At 44.1% G+C, this 26470-nt stretch overlaps 1 protein-coding gene across 2 annotated transcripts in view; it reads left to right on the forward strand.

Annotated features, from left to right (window-relative positions):
- Window positions 1–26470, forward strand: part of MKLN1 (muskelin 1) — a 110090-nt gene that overhangs the window by 38547 nt on the left and 45073 nt on the right. The window contains exons 5-8 of one of the 2 annotated variants that reach the window (XM_058189999.1): window positions 3011–3120; window positions 3676–3868; window positions 16803–16880; window positions 21807–21872. In XM_058189999.1, the coding sequence (XP_058045982.1) occupies window positions 3011–3120; window positions 3676–3868; window positions 16803–16880; window positions 21807–21872 (447 nt within the window). Of the gene's footprint in view, window positions 1–3010; window positions 3121–3672; window positions 3869–16802; window positions 16881–21806; window positions 21873–26470 lie in introns of those variants that run through there. The other variant, XM_058190000.1, reaches the window with a different exon arrangement.

The raw sequence follows: 26470 nt of genomic DNA on the forward strand, positions 1-26470 counted from the left end.
TCTCAATTCCCCTCTCCTTCAAAAATATATCTAATACAAAATATTTCCTAAATTTACTCATATGCTATTCGATATTTTTTTATCTGATACTTATTCTGAATATAATCAATCCACATTTTCCATTCTAAAATATATTTTTCTTGTGTATAGTCTTTCAAATAAGCAGAGATCTTTGCCATTTCTGCCAGATTTGATACTTTAAGTGTCCATTCTTCAATTGTAGGTAATTCTTCTTTCTTCCAATATTGAGCAATCAAAAGTCTTGCGGCTGTTATTAAGTTCAAAATCAATTTAGTCTCTATAACTGTACAGTCCATAATTACTCCTAGTAAAAAGAACTGCGGAGTAAACTTAATCTTCTTTTTCAAAATATTCTGCATAATCCACCATACTTTAATCCAAAATGCTTTAACTTTTTTACAAGTCCACCATATATGGTAATAAGTGGCATCTTCACAATCGCATCTCCAACATTTAGCCTGTACATTAGAATACATACATGACAAACTTTTGCGGTCTAAATGCCATCTATAAAACATCTTATAAAATTTTCTCTCATATTTTGCGCTTGTGTAAATTTCACATTCCTCACCCAAATTCTTTCCCAAGTTTCCAACATTATCGGTTGCTGAAAATTTTGTGCCCACTTAATCATACAATCCTTAACCAGTTCAGTCTCTGAGTCTATTTCTACTAATACACTATACAACCTCTTAATATGCTGTTGGCCTTGATCTCTCATTTGTTTTAACAAATTATCCTCAGTTTGCTTAACACCTATTTTTTGATCTAGTTTCCATCTAGCTTGTAATTGTCCATATTGGAACCATGTATAATTTTTCCCTTCTTCCCCCATCTTTTCTCTGGATTTTAATTGTAATTCCCCCTTTTCCATACAAAGAAGTTCTTTATAGGTAACTACCTCCATCTTTTGATATATATTTATATTTTCTATCATGTGTCTCGGGATTGCCCATATTGGAATCTTTCCATCTAATTTATATTGATATTTCCTCCAGACCCTCAATAATGCATTGAAGTATTGCACTCTTAAGCACTGCACCACCACATCTTGCAATACTTATGGAAAGGAGATTACCGTGTTTTTCGGAGTATAAGATGCTCCGGACTATAAGATGCACCTACCTTTTTTGGTGAGGAAAACAAGAAAAAGAAATCTGCCCCCCCCCCCAGCAATTTTGCCTCCTTGCAGCAAACAGCAAACTGTTGTTGTTTTTTTAGAATAGCACCTTAACTACTATACCTAATTGGCTCTTCCTGTCGTACTAGTTCTTCAAGGGATGTGAGGCAGTGCAAACTTTACTCCTAATGCTCCTTTTTATGCTGAAGGCCACTAATAATCAGAATAATCAAGAAATCTCTCCACTAGAATAGCAAAGCACAGCACAGCACAGCGTTGGGAGGGACCTTGGAGGTCTTCTAGTCCAACCCCCTGCTTAGGCAGGAAACCTTATAACAGTGATGACTAACCTTTGTGCCATCGCGTGCTAAAAGCGGGGGTTTGCACACATATGTGCCCACACCTGTAATTCTATGCAAACCACCCCCGATCCCACTGGAAGTCAGCAAACGGGCCGTTTTCGGCCTGGGGTAGGGGTGGGGAAGGCCGGTTTCGCCCTCCCCAGGCTCCTAGAAAGGCTCTGGAGCCTAGGGAGAGCAAAAAACGGGCCTTTCCCACCCCTCCAGGCCCTCAGAGGCAGGAAACAACCTGTTTCCCTACTTTTGGTGGGCCCAGAAGGCCTGAAAATCAGTGCGCGCCGGTGCTGAGCTCACGTGCCCACCAATATGGCTCTGCGTGGCATAGGTTCGTCATCACGGTCCTATAACATTTCAGACGAAGGGTTATCCAGTCTCTTCTTAAAAACTTCCAGTGTTGTAGCATTTACATCTTCTGGAGGCAAGTTGTTCCATTGGTTAATTGTTCTAACTGTCAGGACATTTCTCCTTCGTTCTAGGTTGCTTTTCTCCTTGGTTAGCTTCAAACTATTGTTTCTTGCCTTGCCTTTTGGTGCTCTTACAAAAGATCGGAACGATGTATTAACAGAAAAGTTTTGAAAGTAAGCTGCCCCCCCCCCCCCCCATTGAGACGGGTGGACCACAAACAAAATTTGGCTCCAGGCCTTTGAGATTTCTCTTGAGTAAAGAACATAGAACCATAGAATAATAGAGTTGGAAGGGACCTTGGAGGTCTTCTAATCCAACACCTTGTGCGAGCAGGAGAACCTATAACATTTCAGGAAAAAGGCTGCTTTTCAAAAGCCTCCAGTGTTTGATGCTTTGGAAAATAGTTTGACCCCCCTCTTTTTTGTGGCAGCCCCTGAGATATTGGAACTCTGCTATCGTGTCACCCCTAGTCCTTCTTTTCATTAAACCAGACAAACTCAATTCTTGCAAGCCGTTCCTCTCATGCTTTAGCCTCCGGTCCCCCAATCATTTTTCGTTGCTCTTCTAAAAGGAACTCTTCTAAACACCCTGCTGGATTTGAAATCTTATTCCCAGAATGAAAAATTGCAATAGCAAAGTATAGAAAGACAGCAAATTCTATTATTCTGATAATCACATCCTCAAACAGCTCCTACTTTGTGTTCCCGAACAGACTGGAGTTGTGGAAGTTGCCCAGGAGGGATCGTGACAGAGAGTAGCAGGGCAAGAATAGAATAGAATGGAATAGAATAGAATAGAATTTTTTATTGGACAAGTGTGATTGGACACACAAGGAATTTGTCTTGGTGCATATGTTCTCAGGAAGGAATAGAATAGAATAGAATAGAATAGAATAGAATAGAATAGAATAGAATAGAATAGAATAGAATAGAATAGAATAATAATGGAATGGAATGGAATAGAATAGAATTTTTTATTGGCCAAGTGTGATTGGACACACAAGGAATTTGTCTTGGTGCATAGGCTCTCAGTGTACATAAAAGAAAGAAATATCTGTTGTCAGCAGGGATTCAAATTTCAGGGTGATGTAATTTCTTTTTTTCAGTTCCGCTCCTGTCCTGGGGTCCCAGCTTCAATTTTAGCATCTGGTATGTTGAACTCAACGGTATTGATGATCCAGATGTGGTACAGCCCTGTCTCAATTGGTACAGCAAGGTAGGATTGTAACCTGTGTATGAATCAGCTTCAGATAGGTGGATGTTGTGTATGAGAGGGAGAGGGAGAGGCTGGGAGGGAGAGAAAAAGAGGGAGAGGGAGAGGGAGGGAGAGAAAGAGGGAGGGAGGGAGGGGAGAGAGGAAAGAAGGTTGGGAGAGAGAGAGGGGAGGAGAGGGAAAGAGGGAGAGGGAGGTTAAGAGAATGAGAGGCTGGGAGGGAGAGAGAGAGGGGGAGGGAAGGAGGTTAGGAGAGGGAGGGAGGCTGGGAGGGAAAGAGGGACGAAGAGGGAAGGAGGTTAAGAGAGAGTGAGGGAAAGAGAGGGAGGCAAGAATGGTTGTAAAATGGGGCAGAACTCACTCAACAACTGTCTTGCTTAGCAGCATAAATTTTGGACTCGATTGCAGTCATACATCGAGGACTACCTGTATACCGTTCTGCTAAGCCTCTCATTCCGAGGATTTTGATTTGCCTGTGACCCAAGCTTTGCTCTCGCAAGGCCACCTGCGGGGACCCTCTTCGGTGCCGTTCTCATAGGTTTTCTTGTGTTCCAGTAGTACCGTGAACAGGAAGCCATTCGCCTCTGCTTGAAGCACTTTCGCCAACACAACTACACGGAGGCGTTCGAGTCCCTGCAGAAGAAAACCAAGATCGCCCTGGAACACCCCATGCTGACCGACCTTCATGAGAAACTGGTCCTGAAGGGAGACTTCAATGCGTGTGAAGAGTTGATAGAAAAAGCTGTCAACGGTAAGTTCCCAGAGGGTTGTGTCACAACTGCCATCCTGCTCTGGCCTTCCTCCACTAGATGCCAGCCTGCCATAAACCATGGGCGGGGTGGGAGCTGGGGAAGGGGGAAAGAGAAACTACCCATCGTGCTGTCCTGAGATGTAGGTTCACCATCCCAAGGCGAAACGGGACAACTTAACCACAGCCCACTCGCCATGGCCAGCTTGCCACAGGACAGAGGGAGGGAGGTTAAGAGAGGGAGGGAGGCTGGGAGGGAGAGAGAAAGAGGACAGATCATGCGAGACAATTCAACAATTCAACAATTCAATTTAACAATAGCAGTAGCCCTCAGACTTATATACTGCTTCCCAGTGCTTTACAGCCCTCTCTAAGCGGTTTACAGAGTCAGCATCTTGCCCCCAACAATCTGGGTCCTCATTTTACCCACCTCAGAAGGATGGAAGCCGGAGGCAACCTTGAGCTGGTCAGGATCGAACCGTTGGCAAAATTTTAGCCTGCAATATTGCCTTCTAACCACTGTGCCACCACAGATAGATAGATGATAGCGGTAGCAGTGGCACTTATATACCGCTTCACAGAGCTTTTACCGCCCTCTCTAAGCGGTTTACAGAGTCAGTATATTGCTCCTAACAACCTGGGGTCCTCACTTTACCGACCTTGGAAGGATGGAATGCTGAGTCAACCTTGAGCCGGTGAGAATCGAACAGCCGGCAGACGTAGCCTGCAGTACTGCATTCTAACCACTGCCCTACCACAGCTCATTTAATTATTTAAAATAATTCTAAAAAATTATTTGAAATTGCACCATTCCACATTTTATTTTGTCCCCTTCTTTGACATCCTTCCCATAATGATTCTATTGGACCGGGGGTCTCCTACCCCCAATCTGTGGACCAACACTGCGGTGCGGCAAGCCGGCAGCCAGTCCACGCAAACAAGCGAAGTCCCAGTGAGTGATGCACACAAAACCACAACCCCTTCACTCCTCTCTCCACGGAACCAGTCCCTGGTGCCCAAAAGGTTGGGGCCCTGCTGTGTTAGATTGTTTATTCGATATTAGTGTAACTCTTGTTCCGCGGCGAATTGGCCATGGCGAATTTCTTGCGGTGAGTTGGCTGCAGGAAGTCGGCTGCGGTGAGTTGACTGTGGCCGGTTCACCAGGGTGAGTTGTTGTAGACCTATCCCAAGACCGCAGGTTTAGGAATGAAAGGTAAAAACTCACCATATAACCCGCCGTTGCAGGAATAGTTACCGAAACAACGTCTTTGTATGTGACTGGACAATCAGGAGGTAACAGGGGAGGAAGATGAACTGGGCAATCTTCGCGCGTAAAACCTCAGTTCTGGCTTTGCTTCATTGTAACCACTTGGCTTCTAGTAAAAGTCATCTTTTTGCTACAAACAGAATCGAAACGGAAGACCGAGCTGGGGCAGGGGGCCGATAGGTTGGGAGGAAGGCCAGAGGCATTTCTGGCCATCTAGAGTTAAGGAGCTGGTGAAGTCGTGGTTTCTTTCTTTCTTTTTTTTTTAAAGCTCCAAGTATGTTGGGAATGTATTATCCTGTGGAGATAATTCTGGGAATTGCAACCTCAGGGCATCTGGTGGGTGATCTGTGATTTGTGTTGTGTCATAACTGCTGGCTTCGTTTTAACTCTTGGCGTTGCTCTTGTTTTCTGCACTGTGGGTGGCTGACAAGTCCAAACAGAATGGAAAGCTTCCTGTTTATTTTGCATTAGCTTCTCACGTTGCTAGAGGGCCTGTCTGTATGATCCTAGAGCCGGCTGGGTTGTCATTTTCATCGCGTGAAAAATAAACCATGTATACAATGTACAGGTAGTCCTCGACATACGGCCACAGTTGAGCGCAGAAATTTCTGTTGCTAAACAAGATGCCAGGGTTCCAAGTAATAGATCCATTGCAAGCAAAAACTCTGAGGTAGATTCCTCAAAGAATAGCTTTATTGCAAATATCGTATTGGCACATATCTGGTGAAAATAGTGATTCTGAAGGGTCCCTCGGTTTTCACCTAATTAAAAGTGAAAGTCTCCCCCCCCCCAATTCCAAATAATCAGTCACATGGCCCAATCAGGGCAGCATCCGCTGGTCTGGTGACTTTGCTCCTCCTTCCCCTCAGCCAGGTATGAGAACGTCCTTGGTTCCCAAGAAAAAGTATTTTGTCCTTGGTTCCCATGAGAAATTATTTTGTTTTGACCACACAGCCCCAGCTATCTCGAATCTTCCCTCCCTATCCCTCAGCCCCATTGTGGCAGCCCTGAAGCTCCAAGATGGCTTCAGCCGGGTCAGCTTCAGGATTGACGCAAGACAGTCGTTATGTGAGTTTTGACCTGTTTTAGGACATTTCTTGCCACGTTTGATAAAAGTTGAATCACTTCAATTGTGAGCGACACAGTGTCCCAAAGGTGCTTTTTCCTCTAGAGGCAACCGGCCTTTTTTTGTTTTTCTTTGAAGACGTTTCACTTCTCATTCAAGAAACCTCTTCAGCTTCAGAACTGAAGAAGCTGCTTGGATGAGAAGTGAAACGTCTTCAAAGAAAAACCAGAAAGTCCAGTTGCCTCTTGGAAAATAAAAACCCACCTTTGGGACAACCAGGGACAACCTGCAGGACTGAGAATCTCCATAGACATTTGGCAACACGGTTGTTAAGTGAATCATGTTTCCCCATTGACTTTGCTTTGTCAGAAGGTCGCAAAAGGGGAATCACGCAACCGTCATAAATATCAGTCGGTTGCCAAGCGTCTGAGCTTTGATCACATGACCATGGGGATGGCGCAACGGTCGTAAGGGTGAAAGACGGCCATGGCTCACTTTACCCAGTGCTGCTTTAACTTTGAACGGTCACTAAATGAATTGTTGTAAGTCGAGGACTACCTGTAATCTGGTGATTTGTTGATCTCATGACTTCAGTAGGTAGCTTCTGAAACCGTGTTTGATAGCTAAGCGATTTTTCAAAACAACTGGCTTCGGAGGTGACCCACAGTTAAAAGCGGTTTATTTGAGGAAATAGCTACTGTGTTTCCCCGAAAATAAGACCCTGCCTTATATTTTTTTGAAGCCTGAAATAAGTGCTTGGCCTTATTGCCATGCGCTCAAAAGCCCGATTGGGCTTATTATCGGGATGTCTTATTTTGGGGGACACAGGGTAGATAGATAGACAGATGGAGACAGAGAGAGAGACAGATAGATATGGATGGATAGATGGATGGATGTAGGTAGATATGATAGATAGATAGATAGATAGATAGATAGATAGATAGATAGATAGATAGATAGATACTGTGTTTCCCCGAAAATAAGAGCCTGTCTTATATTATTTTGAACCCTGAAATAAGCGCTTGGCCTTATTGCTATGCGCTCAAAAGCCCGATTGGGCTTATTATCAGGGGATGTCTTATGTTGGGGGACACGGGAGAGAGAGAGAGAGAGAGAGGGAGGGAGGGAGGGAGGGAGGGAGGGATGTAGATAGATAGATAGATAGATAGATAGATAGATAGATAGATAGATAGATAGATAGATATTGTGTTTCCCTGAAAATAAGACCCTGCCTTATATTTTTTTGAACCCTGAAATAAGTGCTTGGCCTTATTACCATGTGCTCAAAAGCCCAATTGGGCTTATTATTGGGATGTCTTATTTTGGGGACACAGGGTGAGATAGATAGATAGATAGATAGATGATAGATAGATAGATAGATAGATATGATAGATAGATAGATAAAGAGAGAGAGACAGATAGATATGGATGGATGGATGGATGGATGGATGTAAATAGATAGATATGATAGATAGATAGATAGATAGATAGATAGATAGATAGATAGATAGATAGATACTGTATTTCCATGAAAATAAGACCCTGTCTTATATTTTTTTGAACCCTGAAATAAGCGCTTGGCCTTATTGCCATGTGCTCAAAAGCCCGATTGGGCTTATTATCAGGGGATGTCTTATTTTGGGGGACACGGGAGAGAGAGAGAGAGAGGGAGGGAGGGAGGGAGGGAGGGAGGGATGTAGATAGATAGATAGATAGATAGATAGATAGATAGATAGATAGATAGATAGATAGATATTGTGTTTCCCTGAAAATAAGACCCTGCCTTATATTTTTTTGAACCCTGAAATAAGTGCTTGGCCTTATTACCATGTGCTCAAAAGCCCAATTGGGCTTATTATTGGGATGTCTTATTTTGGGGGACACAGGGTAGAGATAGATAGATAGATAGATAGATAGATAGATAGATAGATAGATAGATAGATAGATAGAGACAGAGAGAGAGACAGATAGATATGGATGGATAGATGGATGGATGGATGTAGGTAGATATGATAGATATGATAGATAGATAGATAGATAGATAGATAGATACATACTGTGTTTCCCTGAATGTAAGACCCTGTCTTATATTTTTTTGAGCCCTGAAATAAGCTCTCGGCCTTACTGCCATGCGCTCAAAAGCCCAATTAGGCTTATTATCAGGGGACGTCTTATTTGGGGGGAAACAGGGTATTTTCAACAACGTTTACTAGGAGACATTTAGCATTTTTCCTCCAGGATGGATGACTGGGAGAAGGTTGAGGCCACTTCATTCTCCAAAACCTGGAACCACCTCCCGGAATTCACAGGGATGAAACACAAAAGTCTTCCTGCACCTCCACATAATGTAGTGGGTGTGCATTTTGTACCGTTGTTCCCCCTTCTAGACGTGGGCAAGACAGAAAGAAGCACACGTGTTTTATGCGTGGTATATCACACAGAGCACGCGCTTCTGCGGATACATTTAACCATGCACCTGGTTTGCTATGGATGCATAACGTGCTGCAATCGGGTAGACCAGGGTTCTGCAAAGTTGGCTCTTTTAAGACTTGTGGACTTCAACTCCCAGAATTCCTCAGCCAGAAGCTGGGAGTTGAAGCCACAAGTCTTAAAAGAGCCAACTTTGCAGAACCCTGGGGTAGACCAACTGTATTGGGACTTAATGGGATAACTTGCTCACAACAAATGAAGCCATAAAATGCCCTTCTTTAAAATAGAATAGCAGAGTTGGAAGGGACCTTGGAGGTCTTCTACTCCAACCCCTTGCTTACGCAGGACACCCTATATCACTTCAGACAAAGGGTTATCCAATATCTTCTTAAAAACTTCCAGTGTTGGAGCATTCACAACTTCTGGCGGCAAGTTGTTCCACTGACTAATTGTTCTGACTGTCAGGAAATTTCTCCTTAGTTCTAAGTTGCTTCTCTCCTTGATGAGTTTCCACCCATTGCTTCTTGTCCTGCCCTCAGGTGCTTTGGAGAATAGCTTGACTCCCTCTTCTCTGTGGCAGACCTTGAGATTTTGGAAGACTGCTATCATGTCTCCCTTAGTCCTTTAGATCAGTGGTCACCAACTGGTGGTTCCTGGACCACTGGTGGTCCTTGAGAAAATTTTGGTGGTCTGCAGAAAAATTATTTGCATTTTTTTATATTGCACTAAATCAGGGGTCCTCAAACTCTGGCCCCTGGGACAGATACGTGCAATGAACATTTGTGTTGCTGCAGAGAGTCTCCCCCTTTGGGGTCTTTTTGTGGGTCGGAGGGGGGCAGAAATTCTGATTTGGGGTCTGCTTCGGCCTCCTGGTGTGGGGCATTGGGCGAAGGCTGGAGGGAAGCGCCGCTGGTGACGAAGAGCCGGAGGGCCTCGTTCCAGTGGGACTGCATCATGGCCTGGAACTGGCTGACCATCTCAGCCCGCTGAGCCTCCAGGCACTGGTAGGTGGCCTTGCACTCCCACAGGTCTTCCCTCTGCTTGGAAAACCTGTGCTCCTAGTCCTCAGTGAGGCGCTTTTGCTGAGCCTCCTTCTCGGTCAGATCCAATTTGAACTGAGCTGTTTTGCCAAGTCTTTCTCGTGGTGGCTGCTTAGCTCCGATGACTACTTCCTGTTGGGGCCCTAAGGAGCCCGGGCGGGGAGGCGAGGAGTTGGTCACACCCACCCAGTCACATGACCAGCTAGCCACGCCCACCCAGCTGATCATTAGGTAGATCATATTAGTGGGGATTTAAAATTATGAACTTAGAGGTTGTGACCCTTGCTTTAGATGCCTCCTTCCCCTTTTCCAAATCCTGCCTGTCTCTTGATAGTAAGCGTCAAGGGGCTAATTTTTGACGTAACAGTTTTTTTTCCCTCTTCAAGCAACTCATGTGGCTTTTGCAAAAGAGATCCATCAGCATGACTGTGCAGAAAGATCAAATCTGAACTGCCGTTGCTTTCCAGAAAACCCAAATGGGTTTTCATTCCTTTGCAGAGTTTTTTTTTCTTTCCCACAGCTATTTCTCTACAGGGGAGAAAACTCCCGTGTTTGAATTTATTTGCTTACAATATTTTTTTTCATGCCAGCCGACCGTTCGGGCTGGACTTAATTTTTGGCTGTCTTTCCTTAAGGTTGTTGATACGCATGTCTGATTTTGAAAAAATCTTTAAACTCTGTTCTGATTTGCTATCACAACGGTGTCTTCTAGACCAGGGGTCTCCAACCTTGGCAACTTTCAGACTTGTGGACTTCAACTCCCAGAATTCCTCACTTCTAGGAGTTGAAGTCCACAAGTTAATTAATTCTATTAATTAATTAATTGTTCTAATTTCCTGACAGTTAGAACAATTAATAAGTGGAACGACTTGCCTTCAGAAGTTGTGAATGCTCCAACACTGGAAATTTTTAAGAAAATGTTGGATAACCATCTGATTGAGATGGTGTAGGGTTTCCTGCCTGGGCAGGGGGTTGGACTAGAAGGCCTCCAAGGTCCCTTCCAACTCTGATGTTATGTTATGTTAAGTCTTGAAAGTTGCCAAGGTTGGAGACCCCTGGTCTAGACAGCACAATGAATTAAAATCACTGGACAGAATAAATGTGCGATAAACACAAGTAGTCCTCGACTTACAACGGTTCATTTAGTGACCGTTCAAAATTACAGCAGCACTAAAAAAAAGTGACTCTTGACCGTTTTTCACACTTAGAACCGTTGCAGCATTCCCATGGTCACATGATCAAAAAATCAACCGCTTGGCAACTGATTCACATTTATGACGGCTGCAGTGCAACCCTGGGTCACATGATCCCTCTTTGCGACCTTCTGACAAACAGAGTCAATGGGGAAGCCGGATTCGCTTAACAGAAATTCACTACCTTAACCAGTGCCGTGATTCACTTAATAGAAATTTTGGACTCAATTCAGTCAGTCAATCAATCAATCAATCAGAATAGAGCTGGAAGGGACCTTGGAGGTCTTCTAGTCCAGCCCCCTGCTCAAGCAGGAGACCATTACCATTTCAGACAGGTGGCTGTCCAGTCTCTTTTTAAAAACCTCCAGTGATGGACCACCCATAATTTCTGGTTAATTGTTCCTCCTATTAGAAAGTTTCTCCTTAATCAATCAATTAACCTGGGAAGTTAATCCTTAATTGTGGTCATAAATCAAGGTCTATCTATACTGCTAAGATTGCTGGGACCAACTCTAAAGTTAGAGATAATATGGGCCACCTTTCTTGGCTAGATGTCGGTTGATTTGTTGTGGGGGGGGATGCCTTTAATCTCTTGATTAGATGAGAAGCCTGCTTTTATCTTTTGCGTCTGTGCTGCTGTTGCAAAACGGCTATGATCTCTTCTGTCTGGAGTGGGGGAAGATCTGAAGATTTGTCCAAGTGCCCATGCATTTTTTTCCCCCAGCGAAAATACGTTTTAAATGTACCAGGGACGGGGCTAGTCGAAGAGAAGGCCACAAGAAATAATTTTTCCCCTAACATTTGCTGTAGGGTATAATATTCGGTTGACTGAAACCGTCTCCTTCTTTTGTTGAAGTTCTTGTTAGGCTGTTCTCTTTATTACTGGAGGCAGATTAATTCCAAAGAAAAAGACATTTTCTTACCAACCAGAAAAGGCTGTAGTCCTCTTGTTTTTGTCTCATTTGGCATGTGAAAAGTTGGGAATACATCCTATTAAATTATATATATATAATTTAAACAAATATATATATTTGTTTTCTGAGGTTTTCACGGGTGTTTGTATGTAGGTCTTTGGTTGTTCGGGTTTTCTCCCGTGTAAAATTGGAAATGTCTTGGCAACGTTTCGACGAAGTCTCATTCGTCATCTTCAGGCTTCAGCTTCGTGCTTCTGGGAGCAATGTGTGATCGCAGCTGTTTCTTCCTTTTAACTGCTAGTGGGGGTTTGAACTGATTGGGTGGGAGCTTGGCTGTGCTCTGATTGGATGGGGTTTTTTTGTGCTCTGATTGGCTTTCCAAAGGATTCAACTTTGCAGTCACTCCCAAATACATCCCCACCGAAACCATTATATGCGGAGTTGAAACCAGCCTGACCAAAATCAACCCCGATGACGCTAACAAAATCAGACTCGAGATCTCCAACATCCTCTGCACCAGCAAGCCACCCAAAAGCAACTTACCCAAAGAGGAACAGACAGCACTACTTAACCTGAAAAAAGATACCAGCATAATAATCCTACCAGCAGACAAGGGCAACGCCACGGTGGTTATGAACACATCTGACTACCAAACCAAATTAACCAACCTACTCCAAGACCCTGCATACAAGCCCCTAAACACAGACCCCACCACCTACCTAGAAAAAACCACTAGATCCAAAATAAAAGCCTCCCCCATCAGCGAAGAAATCCAACAAAGAATCATTCCCAGAGAGAAATCATCCAGATGCCCTAAGCTCTATGCCCCCCCCAAGATACACAAAGAAGGAACCCCACTCAGACTCATAGTCAGCTCCATAGGCTCACCTCTACAAAACCTAGCCAAATTTCTCGCCAAACAACTACAGCCCTATGCAGAATCCATCACCTCACACGTAAAAAACTCATTCCAGTTCATAGAGATCATAAAGAAACAAAACTTACAGCCCAGCGACCTACTCGTGAGCTTTGATGTCATATCCCTCTTCACCCAAGTGCCAATCAAAGAAGCCTTGACAGCTATCCAAAACAAATATAACCCCCCCAAGCACATCCTAGATCTGACCAACCACTGCCTATCCAACACATACTTCATCTATAATGGACAAAATACAAACAAATAGAAGGAGCACCCATGGGATCACCCTCTCACCTGTCATTGCCAACCCCTCCATGGAACACTTTGAAACCCAAGCACTAGAAAAATCTGATCACAAACCCAAACTCTGGCTCAGATATGTAGACGACACCTTCATAATCTGGCCACACGGGAAAGAAAAACTTGACAACTTCCTCACACACCTCAATAGCCTACACCCCAAAATACAGTTCACCAAGGAAACAGAAGTTAATAACCAACTTCCCTTCCTGGATGTCTTAGTCTACAGAAACCCAATGGCTCCCTAGGACACACCATCTACCAGAAGAAAACACACACAAACCGCTATCTGCATGCACTCTCACCACCACCCAGCACAGATCAACTCCATAGCCAAGACACTCATCTCCAGAACAAAATGCTTAGCTGATGAACAACACCTAAAACCCGAACTAGACACTCTCACTAACGTACTAACATCCAATGGATTCCAAACAAATAAGATTACCAAGCTAATCCAAAAGAACCCCCACTAAAATCCAAGACAGAGAACAAGAAGACGGCACAGCCCTCCACGCATATATAAAAGGCACCACAGACAGAATCAGCAAGATCCTCCACAAACACAACATCAAGACAGCATTCTGCACAAACAGAAAAATATCCACCATCCTAAGAAACCCCAAAGACAAAATTGAGTTAGAAAATCAAGGAGTATATGAAATCCCATGCACCGCCTGCCCCACCACATACATTGGACAAACCAACAGAAGAATAAGTGCACGATTGAAGAACACAAGAACTCATTCAAAAAGAGGAACCAACTTCTTCCCTGGTCCAACACTTTAAAGTCACAGGACATGATATTGACTTTAAAAGACCAGAACTATCGCCAAAACTGAACACTTTAACAACAGAATAATCAGAGAAGCCATCGAGATAAACGCCCACACAGCATGAACAAACGAGATGATACCTCCCGCCTACCAGCCATTTGGAAACCCGCCCTTATTGACAAACGAGTCCCTAACACGAGGAATGACACCAGACCCACACTCACAAGGTCCACACAGGATGTCACCACCACACATCCACCCAGAAAGCAGACCCAAACCCACACTGATCATGAAGCACGACCAAGGACCAGAAGCCAGACCGCAGCTGCAACATTAGCCATTTCAAACCCCTCCAATCCATACATGCAGCAGACTGACACCCACTATGAAGATGTAGCACGACCACAAAGCCAAACAACAGCTATGCAACTCACCAGCTCAAATCCCCCTGCAGCACAGACTACACTGAGCACAACCAAGCCCCCACCAACACAGGACACACCCCCAGCCAATCAGAGCACAGAAAAACCCCCATCCAATCAGAGCACAGCCAAGCTCCCACCCAATCAGTTCAAACCCCCACTAGCAGTTAAAAGGAAGAAACAGCTGCGATCACACATTGCTCCCAGAAGCACGAAGCTGAAGCCTGAAGATGACGAATGAGACTTCGTTGAAACGTCGCCAAGACACTTCCAATTTTACACGGGAGAAAACCCGAACAACCAAAGACCTATATACAAACACCCGTGAAAACCTCAGAAAACAAATATTGCACCTCTACGGGGAGGAAATCCACCATCTGACCAGGACCTATGAAAAACTAGAAGTCTATACACACACACACACACACACACACACACACACACACACACACATATATATATAGTGTTTCCTTACGCGGTAGCTCAGTGGCTAAGATGCTGAGCTTGTCGATCAAAAGGTCAGCAGTTCAGCAGTTCGAATCCCTAGTGCCGCGTAATGGGGTGAGCTCCCGTTACTTTTCCCAGCTTCTGCCAACCTAGCAGTTCGAAAGCAGGTAAAAAAACGTAAGTAGAAAAATAGGGACCACCTTTGGTGGGAAGGTAAGAGTGCACCTTTGGCATTTAGTCATGCTGGCCAGATGACCATGGAGACATCTTTGGACAGCGCTGGCTCTTTGGCTTTTAAATGGAGATGAGTACTGCCCTCTACAGTCGGGAACGACTAGCACATATGTGCGAGGGGAACCTTTCCCGTTACCTTATAGTTTCTTTAGCCACTGAAAGTAAGGAGTTTTACTTGGGATGTTGTAGATTGTTCCCTTACTGTCTGGACTTTACAATACCTATGGAAGGGAGTTTAAGTGGATGATGGTTTAAGGATCTGGGTTTGTTTTCCAGGATTGGGCTCACAGAAGCCCAGGTTTTGGATGAATGGTGTATGTTGCATATAAGCCTCTATCGTGGATTGATGTTGATTCAAGACGTGATCTGTACCATATTTCAAAATATGATTTTAGTGAATCATCCAAAACCGTGAGGGGTCCTTGGTCCTCTTTGAGCTTGGTGGTTTGCTTGGAGACATTTCATTACCAAACTAGATAACATTATCAGTGTTAGAAGGGATGAGGATTGCGGAGAAGAGAAGGAGGACAATGGCTGTTGGGTCCTTGATGCACTCTGAGCTTGGTGGTTTTATTGCAGACATTGCTAGCATATCCTATCACTGATGATGTTACCTAGTTGGATAGTGAAATGTCTCCAAGAAAACCACCAAGCTCAAAGAGCACCAAAGACCCCACAGTCGTCCTCGTCCTCCTCCTCCTCCTCCTCCTCCTCCTCCTCCTCCTCCTCCTCCTCCTCCTCCTCCTCCTCCTCCTCCTCCTCCTCCTTACCATAAATCCCACTCCCTTCTAGCACTAGTGATGTTACCAAGTTGGGTCACGAAACGTCTCCAAGAAAACAAACAAACTCAGAGAACACCAATGACCCCATACTCCTCCCCCTCCTCCCCCTCTAAACTCCACTCCTTTCTAGCACTGATGATGTTACCTAGTTGGGTCACGAAACGTCTGCAAGAAAACCACCAAGCTCAGGGAGCACCAAGGACCTCACAGTACGATCCTGAGCTAGAAATATTCTTTCGGAGTCTTAACTTCCCTTGGAAATCTGCCTTTATGTGAGTCGTCCCTGTGACCCTTTTATTCAGTCACCTTATCTTTTCCTGTAGCAAGTGACAGGATTTTTCCTACCTTCCGGATGCGCTCCGTGTCTTAAAAAGTTTACACAATACTGTATTTTTTGGAGTATAAGACGCACCTTTCCCCCCCCCCCCCAAAAAGAGGGTGAAAATCTGGATGCGTCTTGTACTCCGAATGGAGCCCCACTCAGCTTCTCAAACGGAGGTTCAGAAAAGAAGCCTCCAAACAGAGCTTCAGAAAAGAAGCCCCCAAACAGAGCTTCAGAAAAGAAGCCCCCAAACAGAGCTTCAGAAAAGAAGCCCCCAAACAGAGCTTCAAAAAAGAAGCCTCCAAACAGAGCTTCAGAAAAGAAGCCCCCAAACAGAGCTTCAGAAAAGCAGCCCCCAAACAGAGCTTCAGAGGCTTTTTTTCTGAAGTTCTGTTTCGGAGGCTTTCAGAGGCAGAAAAAAGATTTTTCTGAAACGGAGTTTCAGAGCCAGAAAAAAAGTAAAAAAAAGCAAGGCACAGAGCTCACAACCAAGGGAGCTGTTGCTAAAATTCACCTCTGATTGGGGGTATTCCGGGAAGCCGATCCACCTGCCAGTCAGCTTCTTTCTTATTTTCCTCCCCAAAAACTAAGGTGCGTCTTATACTCCCAAAAATACGGTATATTCATTTTTTTAAAAATTGAATAACATCTCATTTACCTTTTCCTCCCATTCTCTATCTAATTTTATATGAAGCTACTGTGCTGGCTAAACCACTCGTTTTCTCCTGCCGTTTTGCAAAACGTTCAAAACTGACCTTGCGAGGCTGCTGCGAAAGACGTGGCTGTTCACTCACTCTTTTTTTTCTTTTTTTTCCTTCCAAGCAGATGGCTTGTTCAACCAGTACATCAGTCAGCAGGAATACAAACCACGATGGGGTCAGATTATCCCCAAAAGCACCAAAGGTACCGTATTGAAACCGGGTTTGCCATGAGCTATTTCCGAGGATCTTATTGACGCAAAAAGGTAGATACTGCAGCTGGTCCTTGACTTAACAACAGCAATCGAGCCCATCATTTCCCGTTACTAAGCAAGACAGTTGTTAAGTGAATTTTGCCCCATTTTGCGACCTCTCTTGCCAGGGTTGTTGTTGTGCCTCGCTTGCTCCCCCCGACACAGCCAGGCCCCTCTTATCTCCTGCCGGACGCTGATAGTGCTGAAGAATGTCCTGGCATGCCTCCAGCCCCCAGCCCTGGCACCATGCCCAGACAGGCCGAATAATAGCATGTGCGCCTGAAGCCAGCCACGAGCTGGGATTACCAACAGCTGGAGATGAAACGATGCAATGGATAGTTCCACGCTTCCGGAGAATGGAGAGGCGACGTCAGCAAAAGGAAGGGAGGGGCAGGCCTGGATAAGTGCTGAGTCATGGAGCCACACCCCATGGCCTATATAAAGGATCTGCTTTCTGGCATTCTTTGAGTCAGGCAAAGTCTAACTTGGATTGCTGAAGTCATATCCTGGTCTCCTGCCTGCCCTGAGAACTCTGACAGAACTTTGGCAAAGCTGCAGCCACGCTTGATACGGACTTCCCCGACCCGGCCGTCAGAGGAGGAGTGGGACACGACAGTTGTGAAGTGAATTTTGCGACCTTCCTTGTCAGAAGGGCGCAAAGGGGATCCCAGGACCCCTGGACACTGCAGCCGTCATAAATAGGAGTCAGTTGTAAGGGCCGTGGTGGCTCAGGCTGTAAGAAGCCTGTTATTAAAACACAGCTGCCTGCAATTACTGCAGGTTCTAGTCCCACCAGGTCCAAGGTTGACTCAGCCTTCCATCCTTTATAAGGTAGGTAAAATGAGGACCCAGATTGTTGGGGGGGCAATATGTTGACTTTGTAAATATACAAATAGAATGAGACTATTGCCTTACACACTGTAAGTCGCCCTGAGTCTTCGGAGAAGGGCGGGATATAAATGTAAACAAAAACAAAAAAAGTTGCCAAGTGTCTGAAATTTGATCAGTAAAGGGATACTGCAATGGTCATAAGTGTAAAAAAACCCAAACAAACTGCAGACATAATTCCTTTTTTTATAAGTGCCATTGTGACTTTTTTTATTACCGTATATACTCGAATATAAGCCGATCCGAGTATAAGCCGAGGTCCCCAATTTTACCCCAAAAACTGGGGTAAACTGGGGACTCGAGTATAAGCCGAGGGTGGGAAATGAGGCACCTACGGTTGAAACCTCCCTCCCTCAGCTGAGAAGGCTGGCGGCCCCCGCCCGCCCTCTCACTGCACCGGCAGGGCTTCCCGCCGTCGGTAAAATGTGAAAAAAGAAAAAACAAAACTCGAGTATAAGCCGTATATACTCGGTATAAGCCGAGGCTTAAAAAAAAACTCGAGTATAAGCCGTATATACTCGAGTATAAGCCGAGGGGCTTAAAAAAAAAACAACTCGAGTATAAGCCGTATAGACCCGAGTATAAGCCGAGGGGACGTTTTTCAGCACAAAAAACGTGCTGAAAAACTCGGCTTATACTCGAGTATATACGGTATTTGCATTTATATCCCGCCCTTCTCCGAAGACTCAGGGCGGCTTACACTGTGTCAAGCAATAGTCTTCATCCATTTGTATATTATATACAAAGTCAACTTTTATTGCCCCCAAACAATCTGGGTCCTCATTTTACCTACATTATAAAGGATGGAAGGCTGAGTCAACCTTGGGCCTGGTGGGACTTGAACCTGCAGTAATTGCAAGCAGCTGCTGTTAATAACAGACTGTCTTAGCAGTCTGAGCCACCAGAGGCCCTCTGGAGGACTTTGAATGGTCACTAAATGAACGGTTGTAAGTCAAGGACTTCCTACAGGCCTTTGAAATGTGTGTGTGTGTATGGGGGGGGGAATGCCACCCGGAATCGCCGTTTGATAAAAGACGGCCAACTATATACAAGTAGTCCTCAACTTACGACATAATGACCATTTGAAGTTAGGTTGACATTCCCCCAGAAAAGATGACTTCAAAGATCCGGTTCTGAAGTTACGACCGCCTTCTCTCTGCTCAGTATGACTGCATTTTGAGAGCTTGGCAAGCGACCCCCATTTCTGACCCTGTGCAGCATCACTCGATCATGATTTATGACACTTTTACTGAAAGCCAATATTTCCTTCTCAATTCCCCCCCCCCCCCGAAGAAATGGCCCGTAGCAAATGATGGGTTTGCTCAACAACCGCCGTTAAAAGAAATAGCTGTAAAGTCTATTGTGTGGTTAACATGTACTGTATGAATGTCCTGACCTACGGCCTTAATGGGCAGGCCCTGATATGGTCGTACGCCGAGGACCACCTGCAAATTTGATTGATAAATCAATAAATTAAAAACTACCTCCTTCAAGCAATGAATAAGGTTTAAGGTATAATTTCGATTCATTTGAGGCGGTGACTGAGGGAGGCATCCTACTACCAGTTGCTCCTGTGGCTTTAGAACAGTGGTTCTCAACCTTTATAGTGCTGCGACCCCTTTAATACAATTCCCCACGATGTGGCGACCCCAACCGTAAAATTATTTTCGTTTTGAATTTACCGCGCCTGAAGCCGTATTGGCTAGCGATCTGAACTGCTTGCGATTGCCTTGAGGACGGAGGCATTAAAGCGGAGACGCCTCCCCTATTAAGTTTATGGCGCCTGAAGCCAGATTAGGCTAGCGATTGGGAGTGATTGCAGCTGGCTTGAGAAGGAGACATCAGAGGAAAGATTTCTCTCTTTTTTTAATTCATCGCACCTGAAGCCAAATTCGGCTAGCGATTTGAAGAGCCTGCAGCTGGCTTGTGGAGTCAACCACTGGAGCGTGATTCTTCGACTCGCAAGTATACTTCCCATATTTCCGATGGTCTTAGGCGACCCCTGGCAAATCGTCATTCGACCCCCAACGGGGTCCCGACCCACAGGTTGAGAACCGCTGCTTTAGAATCAAGAGGCCTAGACAACTTATTTGTGTTATTGGAATTGACTGAATGAATCATTGGTTATTTTAGCTCAACCTTGTTAGATGTGACATATCGTGTCCCACTCCTCCGCTGACGGCCGGGTCAGGGAAATCCGAATCAGGCTTGCCTCTGCAGCTCTGCCCAAAGTCCTAGCAAAGTCCTCAGAGCAGGCAGGAGACCAGTAAGTGACTTCAGCAAGATAAGTTCGACTTTTGCCTGACTCAGAGACTGCCAGAAAGCAGATCCTTTATATAGGCCATGGGGTGTGGCTCCATGACTCAGCACTCATTAAGGCCTGCCCCTCCCTTCCTTCTGTTGCCTCCGCCTATCCAATCTTCTGATGCGAGGGTCACTCCAATCAGCTGTTGGTAATAAACCCTCCTCAGGTTCACATGCTGTGGAGGAGGGGGAGGGGTCTAGCTGCTCCGTTTGCCTGGGCATGGAGTCAGGGCTGGGGCCGAGAGGTGCTCCTTCTTCTGTAGTTTGTCTGGGCATGGAGCCAGGACTGGGGCCGGGAGGCATACATTCCTCCGTGTTCGGGAGCAGATAAGAAGGCCCCGGCTGCTCTGAGGGCGGGCAAGACACAACATGACAGGCAACAGCTCTTTGGCGGGTATGAGCTAAGAGGGCCCTTCTACTTTAGCCCAGTTCTCTTTGGCTTATGCATATATATTTTTTTCCTTACGACCGCCAATACCATGTCTTTTTCCAGGAATGACTTACAGGCAGGCCTCGACTTACGACTGTCAGGGTTCCAAGTAATACATCCAGAATAAATAGAACTCCGTCCTCAAAAGAACTGGTTTATTGGATATATCACATTGGCCCAGGGTGGTGAAAACCGACTCTGAATATCCCCGTGGTTTTCACCTAATTAATAGTTAAGAGTTCTTCCCCTTTCTTCAAGCACCCAGTCACATGGTCCATTCATCGTGTCATCTGGTTGCCTGGTAACATGACTCCTCCTCTCTCCGACCGCCTGTAGGAATGTCCTTGGTTCCCACGAGAAAGTATTTTGTTTTAGCTACAAAACCCCATCTTATCTCTACTCCCCCCTCCCTATCCCTCGGCTCCAGTGTGGCAACCCTGAAGCTCACAAAATGGCCTCGCTCAGGTCAGCTTCAAGGTTGACGACGACCACAATTGAGCCCCGGATTTCCCTCGTTAAGCGAGGCACTCCATCAGCGGGTGCTGCCCCGTTTTACCACCTTCTTTGCCGCGGTTCTTAAGCGAACCACTGCACTCGTTAAAGTTAATCACACGGTTGTTAAGTGAATCCGGCTTCCCCTTTGACTTGGCTCATCAGGAGGTCACAAAAAGGGATCAGGACACTGCAACCGTCGTAAATATGAGCCGGTTGCCAAACGTCTGAATTCTGATCCTGGGATCGTGGGGACACTTCCAACGGTTGTTAAGTGTTAAAGAACGCTCGTAAGTCACTTTTTTTCAGGACTGTTGTAATTTTGAATGGTCACTAAACCAGGGGTCTTGAACCTTGGCAACTTTAAGACTTGTAGACTTCAACTCCCAGAATTTGTAGACTTCAACTCGGAGTTGAAGTCCACAAGTCTTAAAGTTGGCATGGTTGGAGACCCCTGCACTAAACGAACTGTTGTAAGCCAAGGACTATCTGTATTCCAAAGTTTTTTTTCCCCTTTAATGCCACTAAGTAACGGTAACAGAATAAACACAATTGGAAGAGACCTTGGAGGTCATGTAGTCCAACCCACTCCTCACGGAGGCGACCTGTACTAGGGATTCGAACCGCCGAACTGCCGAACTTTCTGATCGACAAACTCAGCGTCTTAGCCACTTGAGCCACCTAGTTTGTTGGGGAATAGGACGAAGGGCAGGGAAACTCAGCTAATGGTCGATTGTTGTTTTGTTTTGATCGCTCCAAAAAGGTGACGGTGAAGACAGCAGGCCAGGAATGAGAGGCGGGCATCAAATGGTCATTGATGTTCAAACAGGTGAGCTTTCTTATTTATCTTGGTTTCTTTTCTTTTTTTTAACAGGCGACTCGGGTTCAAGTCTACTCTCTGCCACAGAATTGGCTGATTGTTTTGGGCCAGTCACTAGCTCTCAGCTGTAACCATCCAACAGGGAGTTTGCAAAATAATAGATAAAGCAGGGAGTTTTATTGTTGACTTGAAGAGTGGGAATCTCGGATTTTGGATATTCCCTTTCCCCAGTACAACAGTAGCAATAGCTCTTAGATTTATATACCGTTTCACAGTGCTTTTTACAGCCCTCTGTAAGCGGGTTACACAGTCAGCCTATTGATCCCAACAATCTGTGTCCTCATTTTACTCACCTCGGAAGAACGGAAGGCTGAGTCAACCTTGAGCCTGGTGAGATTCGAACTGCCAAATTGCAGTCAGCCGGCAGTCAGCAGAAATAGCCTTCATTCTAACCACTGCGCCACCGTAGCTCAAAATAGCTCTTGTTTTCTTTTAAGGAAATATTGTGTAATCATGAGTCAAAAGCAGATTGAACTATAGGTAGTTCTTCACTTAAGGCGGCGTGATGGCTCAGCACTTAAAGATGCTGAGTTTGGCAGCTGGAAAGCTGACTGCCCAGGTTCGAGACCCGGGTGCTACGCGACAGGGTGAGCTCCTGTCCTTGCCTCAGCTGCTGCCCACCTAGCAGTTTGAAAGCAAGCAAATGGGAGTAGGTAAATAGGTACCATTTCAGTAGGTAAATAGGTACCATTTCTTGGCATATTGTCATGTTGGCCACATGACCATGGAAAAGAGTCTTCGGACAACGCTGGCTCCCTCGGCTAAGAAACAGAGATGAGCATCGTTCTTGACTTTTGATCACAAATGGGACATGGATTTCTGTTGCTAACCAAGGCAGTTGTTAAGTAGGTTGTGCCCAATTTTACAACCGTTCGTTAACTGAATGGCAGCCATTGTTAAGTCAATCATGCTGTTGTTTAACAAATCCGGCTTTCACCCTTGACTTCACTTATGGGAAGTCGGTTGGGAAGATCACAAATGATGATCATGTCAGAGATGGTATTCAGCCAGTTCGGGCGAACCGGTAGCGACGACTGCTGGTGGGCCTGCCCATCCGCCCGGACGTAGCTATTTAGCTACATTTTCGAGGGTGGCCACATGCGCAAAGCGAGCATGTGCGCATGGGGCGAACCGGTGGTAAGAATATATGAAACCCACCTGTGGATCACATGATCCCAGGACTGCTGGTGGATCATTAATCCATGCTGGTTTCGTAACCGCCAAAATCTGATCACATGAACAATGAAGATGCTACAGCAGTCGTAAGTGAAAGGATTGGTTGTAAGTCACTTTTCTCAGTGCCATTAAATGAATGCTGTAAATCAAGGACTACAGCTATTCGACATACAACCATTCATTTAGTGACAGTTCAAAATTACAACCCTGTAAAGGCTTGGGTTCGATTTTTGTTTGTGGTGGTTGTCTTCATTGGCCTTTAGCCACAATAACTTTATAAAAACTTAAATCTGTTATTTAACCGGTTCTTTTGCAAGCTGATTGCTGTTAGAATTGAATTCTGGCTGTTTTGATATTTTACAACCATTTGCCCTGTTCTGACAAAGCTCTTTTCCCTTTCGGCCTTTGAATTTTGATCTTTGTTAAAATGTCCCACGTTATTTTATCTGATTGCCTATTTTTTTCTCCGTTTATTGTGGTGATTCCGATCCCTAGTTCTTGTGAGCCATATTGAAAAGGTGAACAAGTAATATTAAAAAAAAAACAACAACTTTCTAAACCAGGGGTCTCCAACTCCTCAGCTTTGCTGGCTGAGGAACTCTGGGAGTTGAAGTCCACAAGTCTTAAAGTTGCCAAGGTTGGAGACCCCTGTTCTAAACCGTTACTGTTGACTTCTGACATGTCATTTTCTTCTTCTTTTCTTTTTTCTTTTACACAATCTGACAAACACACAACATATAACATATAAATATTTCCTATTTCTAAACAGCGTTTTTTAGTGGTCTTCTTTCGCTTTTATACCTTTCCCTCCCATATTACATTTGTTATTTTATTTTCTTTCTTATCCCCTTTTCTTAATTTACATTAAATTATCTAATATTAATAGCTTTACTTTTCTAGATTCTTATATATTTATTATTTACACGTTGTACATTCCTAATACATTTTCTACATTCTAATTTCTCCCCTTTATTTTTTTCCTTTATTTCTAGACTCAAGCCATTCATACCATTTATTCCTGATTATATAATAATCTCCCTTTTTTCTCTTTAATCTGACGTGTCATTTTCAATATATTCATAATGCCCAAGCATTTAAGTTAAAAAATAACAACCCATCATTGAGCTTAAAGCGAGACCCATTCCTGTTTGTCTAAATAATTCCCACCAAATATTTGATCTCTCCTTTCTACCTCCAATTAATCATAATCATAACAACAGAGTTGGAAGGGACCTTGGAGGCCTTCTAGTCCAACCCTCTGCCCAGGCAGGAAACCCTACACCATGTCAGTCAGATGGTTATCCAACATTTTCTTAAAAATTTCCAGTGTTGGAGCATTCACAACTTCTGCAGGCAAGTTGTTCCACTTATTAATTGTTCTAACTGTCAGGAAATTTCTCCTTAGTTTTAAGTTGCTTCTCTTCTTGATTAATTTCCACCCATTGCTTCTTGTTCTACCCTCAGGTGCTTTGGAGAATAGCTTGACTCCTTCTTCTTTGTGGCAGCCCCTGAGATATTGGAAGACTGCTATCATGTCTCCCCTAGTCCTTCTTTTCATTAAACTAGACATACCGAGTTCCTGCAACTGTTCTTCATATGTTTTAGCCTCCAGTCCTCTAATTATCTTGACATGTTCCAGTTATGATCACAGAAGAGGGGTTAAAATATTGTACCACACCAGTATCGTTTCAGTAAGCCCTTGATGCAGTTCAAAAGCACCTCCTAGTGGATAGAAAATGCGATAGGATTGCGACTTTACTGGAGGATTTGGAAATAATAAAACGCCAACCTGAGAAGTGTGATAGGAAATACAGGTAGTCCCCCGATTTACAGCGGTTCGTTTAGTGACCGTTTCGAAGTTACAATGAAAAAAGCGACTTACGGCCATTTTTCACACTTAATGACCGTTGCAGCATCCCCATGCTCATGTGATTTACATTCGGATGCTTGACAGCTGGTTCATATTTATGACGGTCGCCGTGTCCCGGGGTCATGGGATCCTCCTAACAAGCAAAGCCCAGGGGGAAGCCAGATTCACTCAACAGCCGTGTTAGCAACTGCCGTGATACGCACGTAACGAATGTGGCGAGAAAAAGCCGTCAAATGGGGCAAAACTCGCTTCACAAATACCTCGCTTAGCAAGAGAAATTTGGGGCTGAATGGTGGTCGTATGTCAAGGACTCCCTGTATTAGCAATGACATTACACCTGGCCGTAAGTGAGATTCTAATTTTTTTCCCCTTTGGGCAGACAGTAGTCAGGCCATTTCTCTGGATGTACTTTAAATGCATATGTTTAAAGTTGGCCCATTTGGTCCACTTTGACTAGAAGACCTCCGAGGTCCCTTCCAACTCTGTTGTTCTGTTCCTGTTCCTGTTCCTGTTCCTGTTCCTGTTCCTGTTCCTGTTTCTATTCTATTCTATTCTATTCTATTCTATTCTATTCTATTCTATTCTATTCTATTCTATTCTATTCTATTCTCCTACTTCTGTTCCTATTCCCATTCCATTATTCTATTCTATTCTATTCTATTCTATTCTATTCTATTCTATTCTATTCTATTCTATTCTATTCTATTCTATTCTATTCTACTACTTCTATTCCTATTCCTATTCCTATTCCTATTCCCATTCCATTATTCTATTCTATTCTGTTCTGTTCTGTTCTGTTCTGTTCTATTCTATTCTATTCTATTCTATTCTATTCTCCTACTTCTGTTCCTATTCATTCCATTATTCTATTCTATTCTATTCTATTCTATCTATTCTATTCTATTCTATTCTATTCTGTTCTGTTCTATTCTATTCTCATTCTATTCTATTCCTATTCCTGTTCCTGTTCTGTTCCTGTTCTATTCTCATTCTATTCTGTTCTGTTCTGTTCTGTTCTGTTCTATTCTGTTCTGTTCTATTCTGTTCTATTCTGTTCTGTTCTGTTCTGTTCTATTCTGTTCTATTCTGTTCTCCTACTTCTGTTCCTGTTCTATTCTCATTCTATTCTATTCTGTTCTGTTCTGTTCTGTTCTGTTCTATTCTATTCTATTCTATTCTATTCTATTCTATTCTATTCTATTCTATTCTATTCTATTCTATTCTCCTACTTCTATTCCTATTCCTATTCCCATTCCATTATTCTATTCTATTCTATTCTATTCTATTCTATTCTATTCTATTCTATTCTATTCTATTCTATTCTATTCTATTCTCCTACTCCTACTCCTACTCCCATTCCCATTCCATTTTCTATTCTATTCTATTCTATTCTATTCTATTCTATTCTATTCTATTCTATTCTATTCTATTCTATTCTACTACTCCTATTCCATTCTCCTATCCTATCCTATCCTATCCTATCCTATCCTATCCTATCCTA

The sequence above is a fragment of the Ahaetulla prasina genome, chromosome 7 (genome assembly GCF_028640845.1).
Source record: "Ahaetulla prasina isolate Xishuangbanna chromosome 7, ASM2864084v1, whole genome shotgun sequence".
NCBI lineage: Eukaryota > Metazoa > Chordata > Lepidosauria > Squamata > Colubridae > Ahaetulla > Ahaetulla prasina.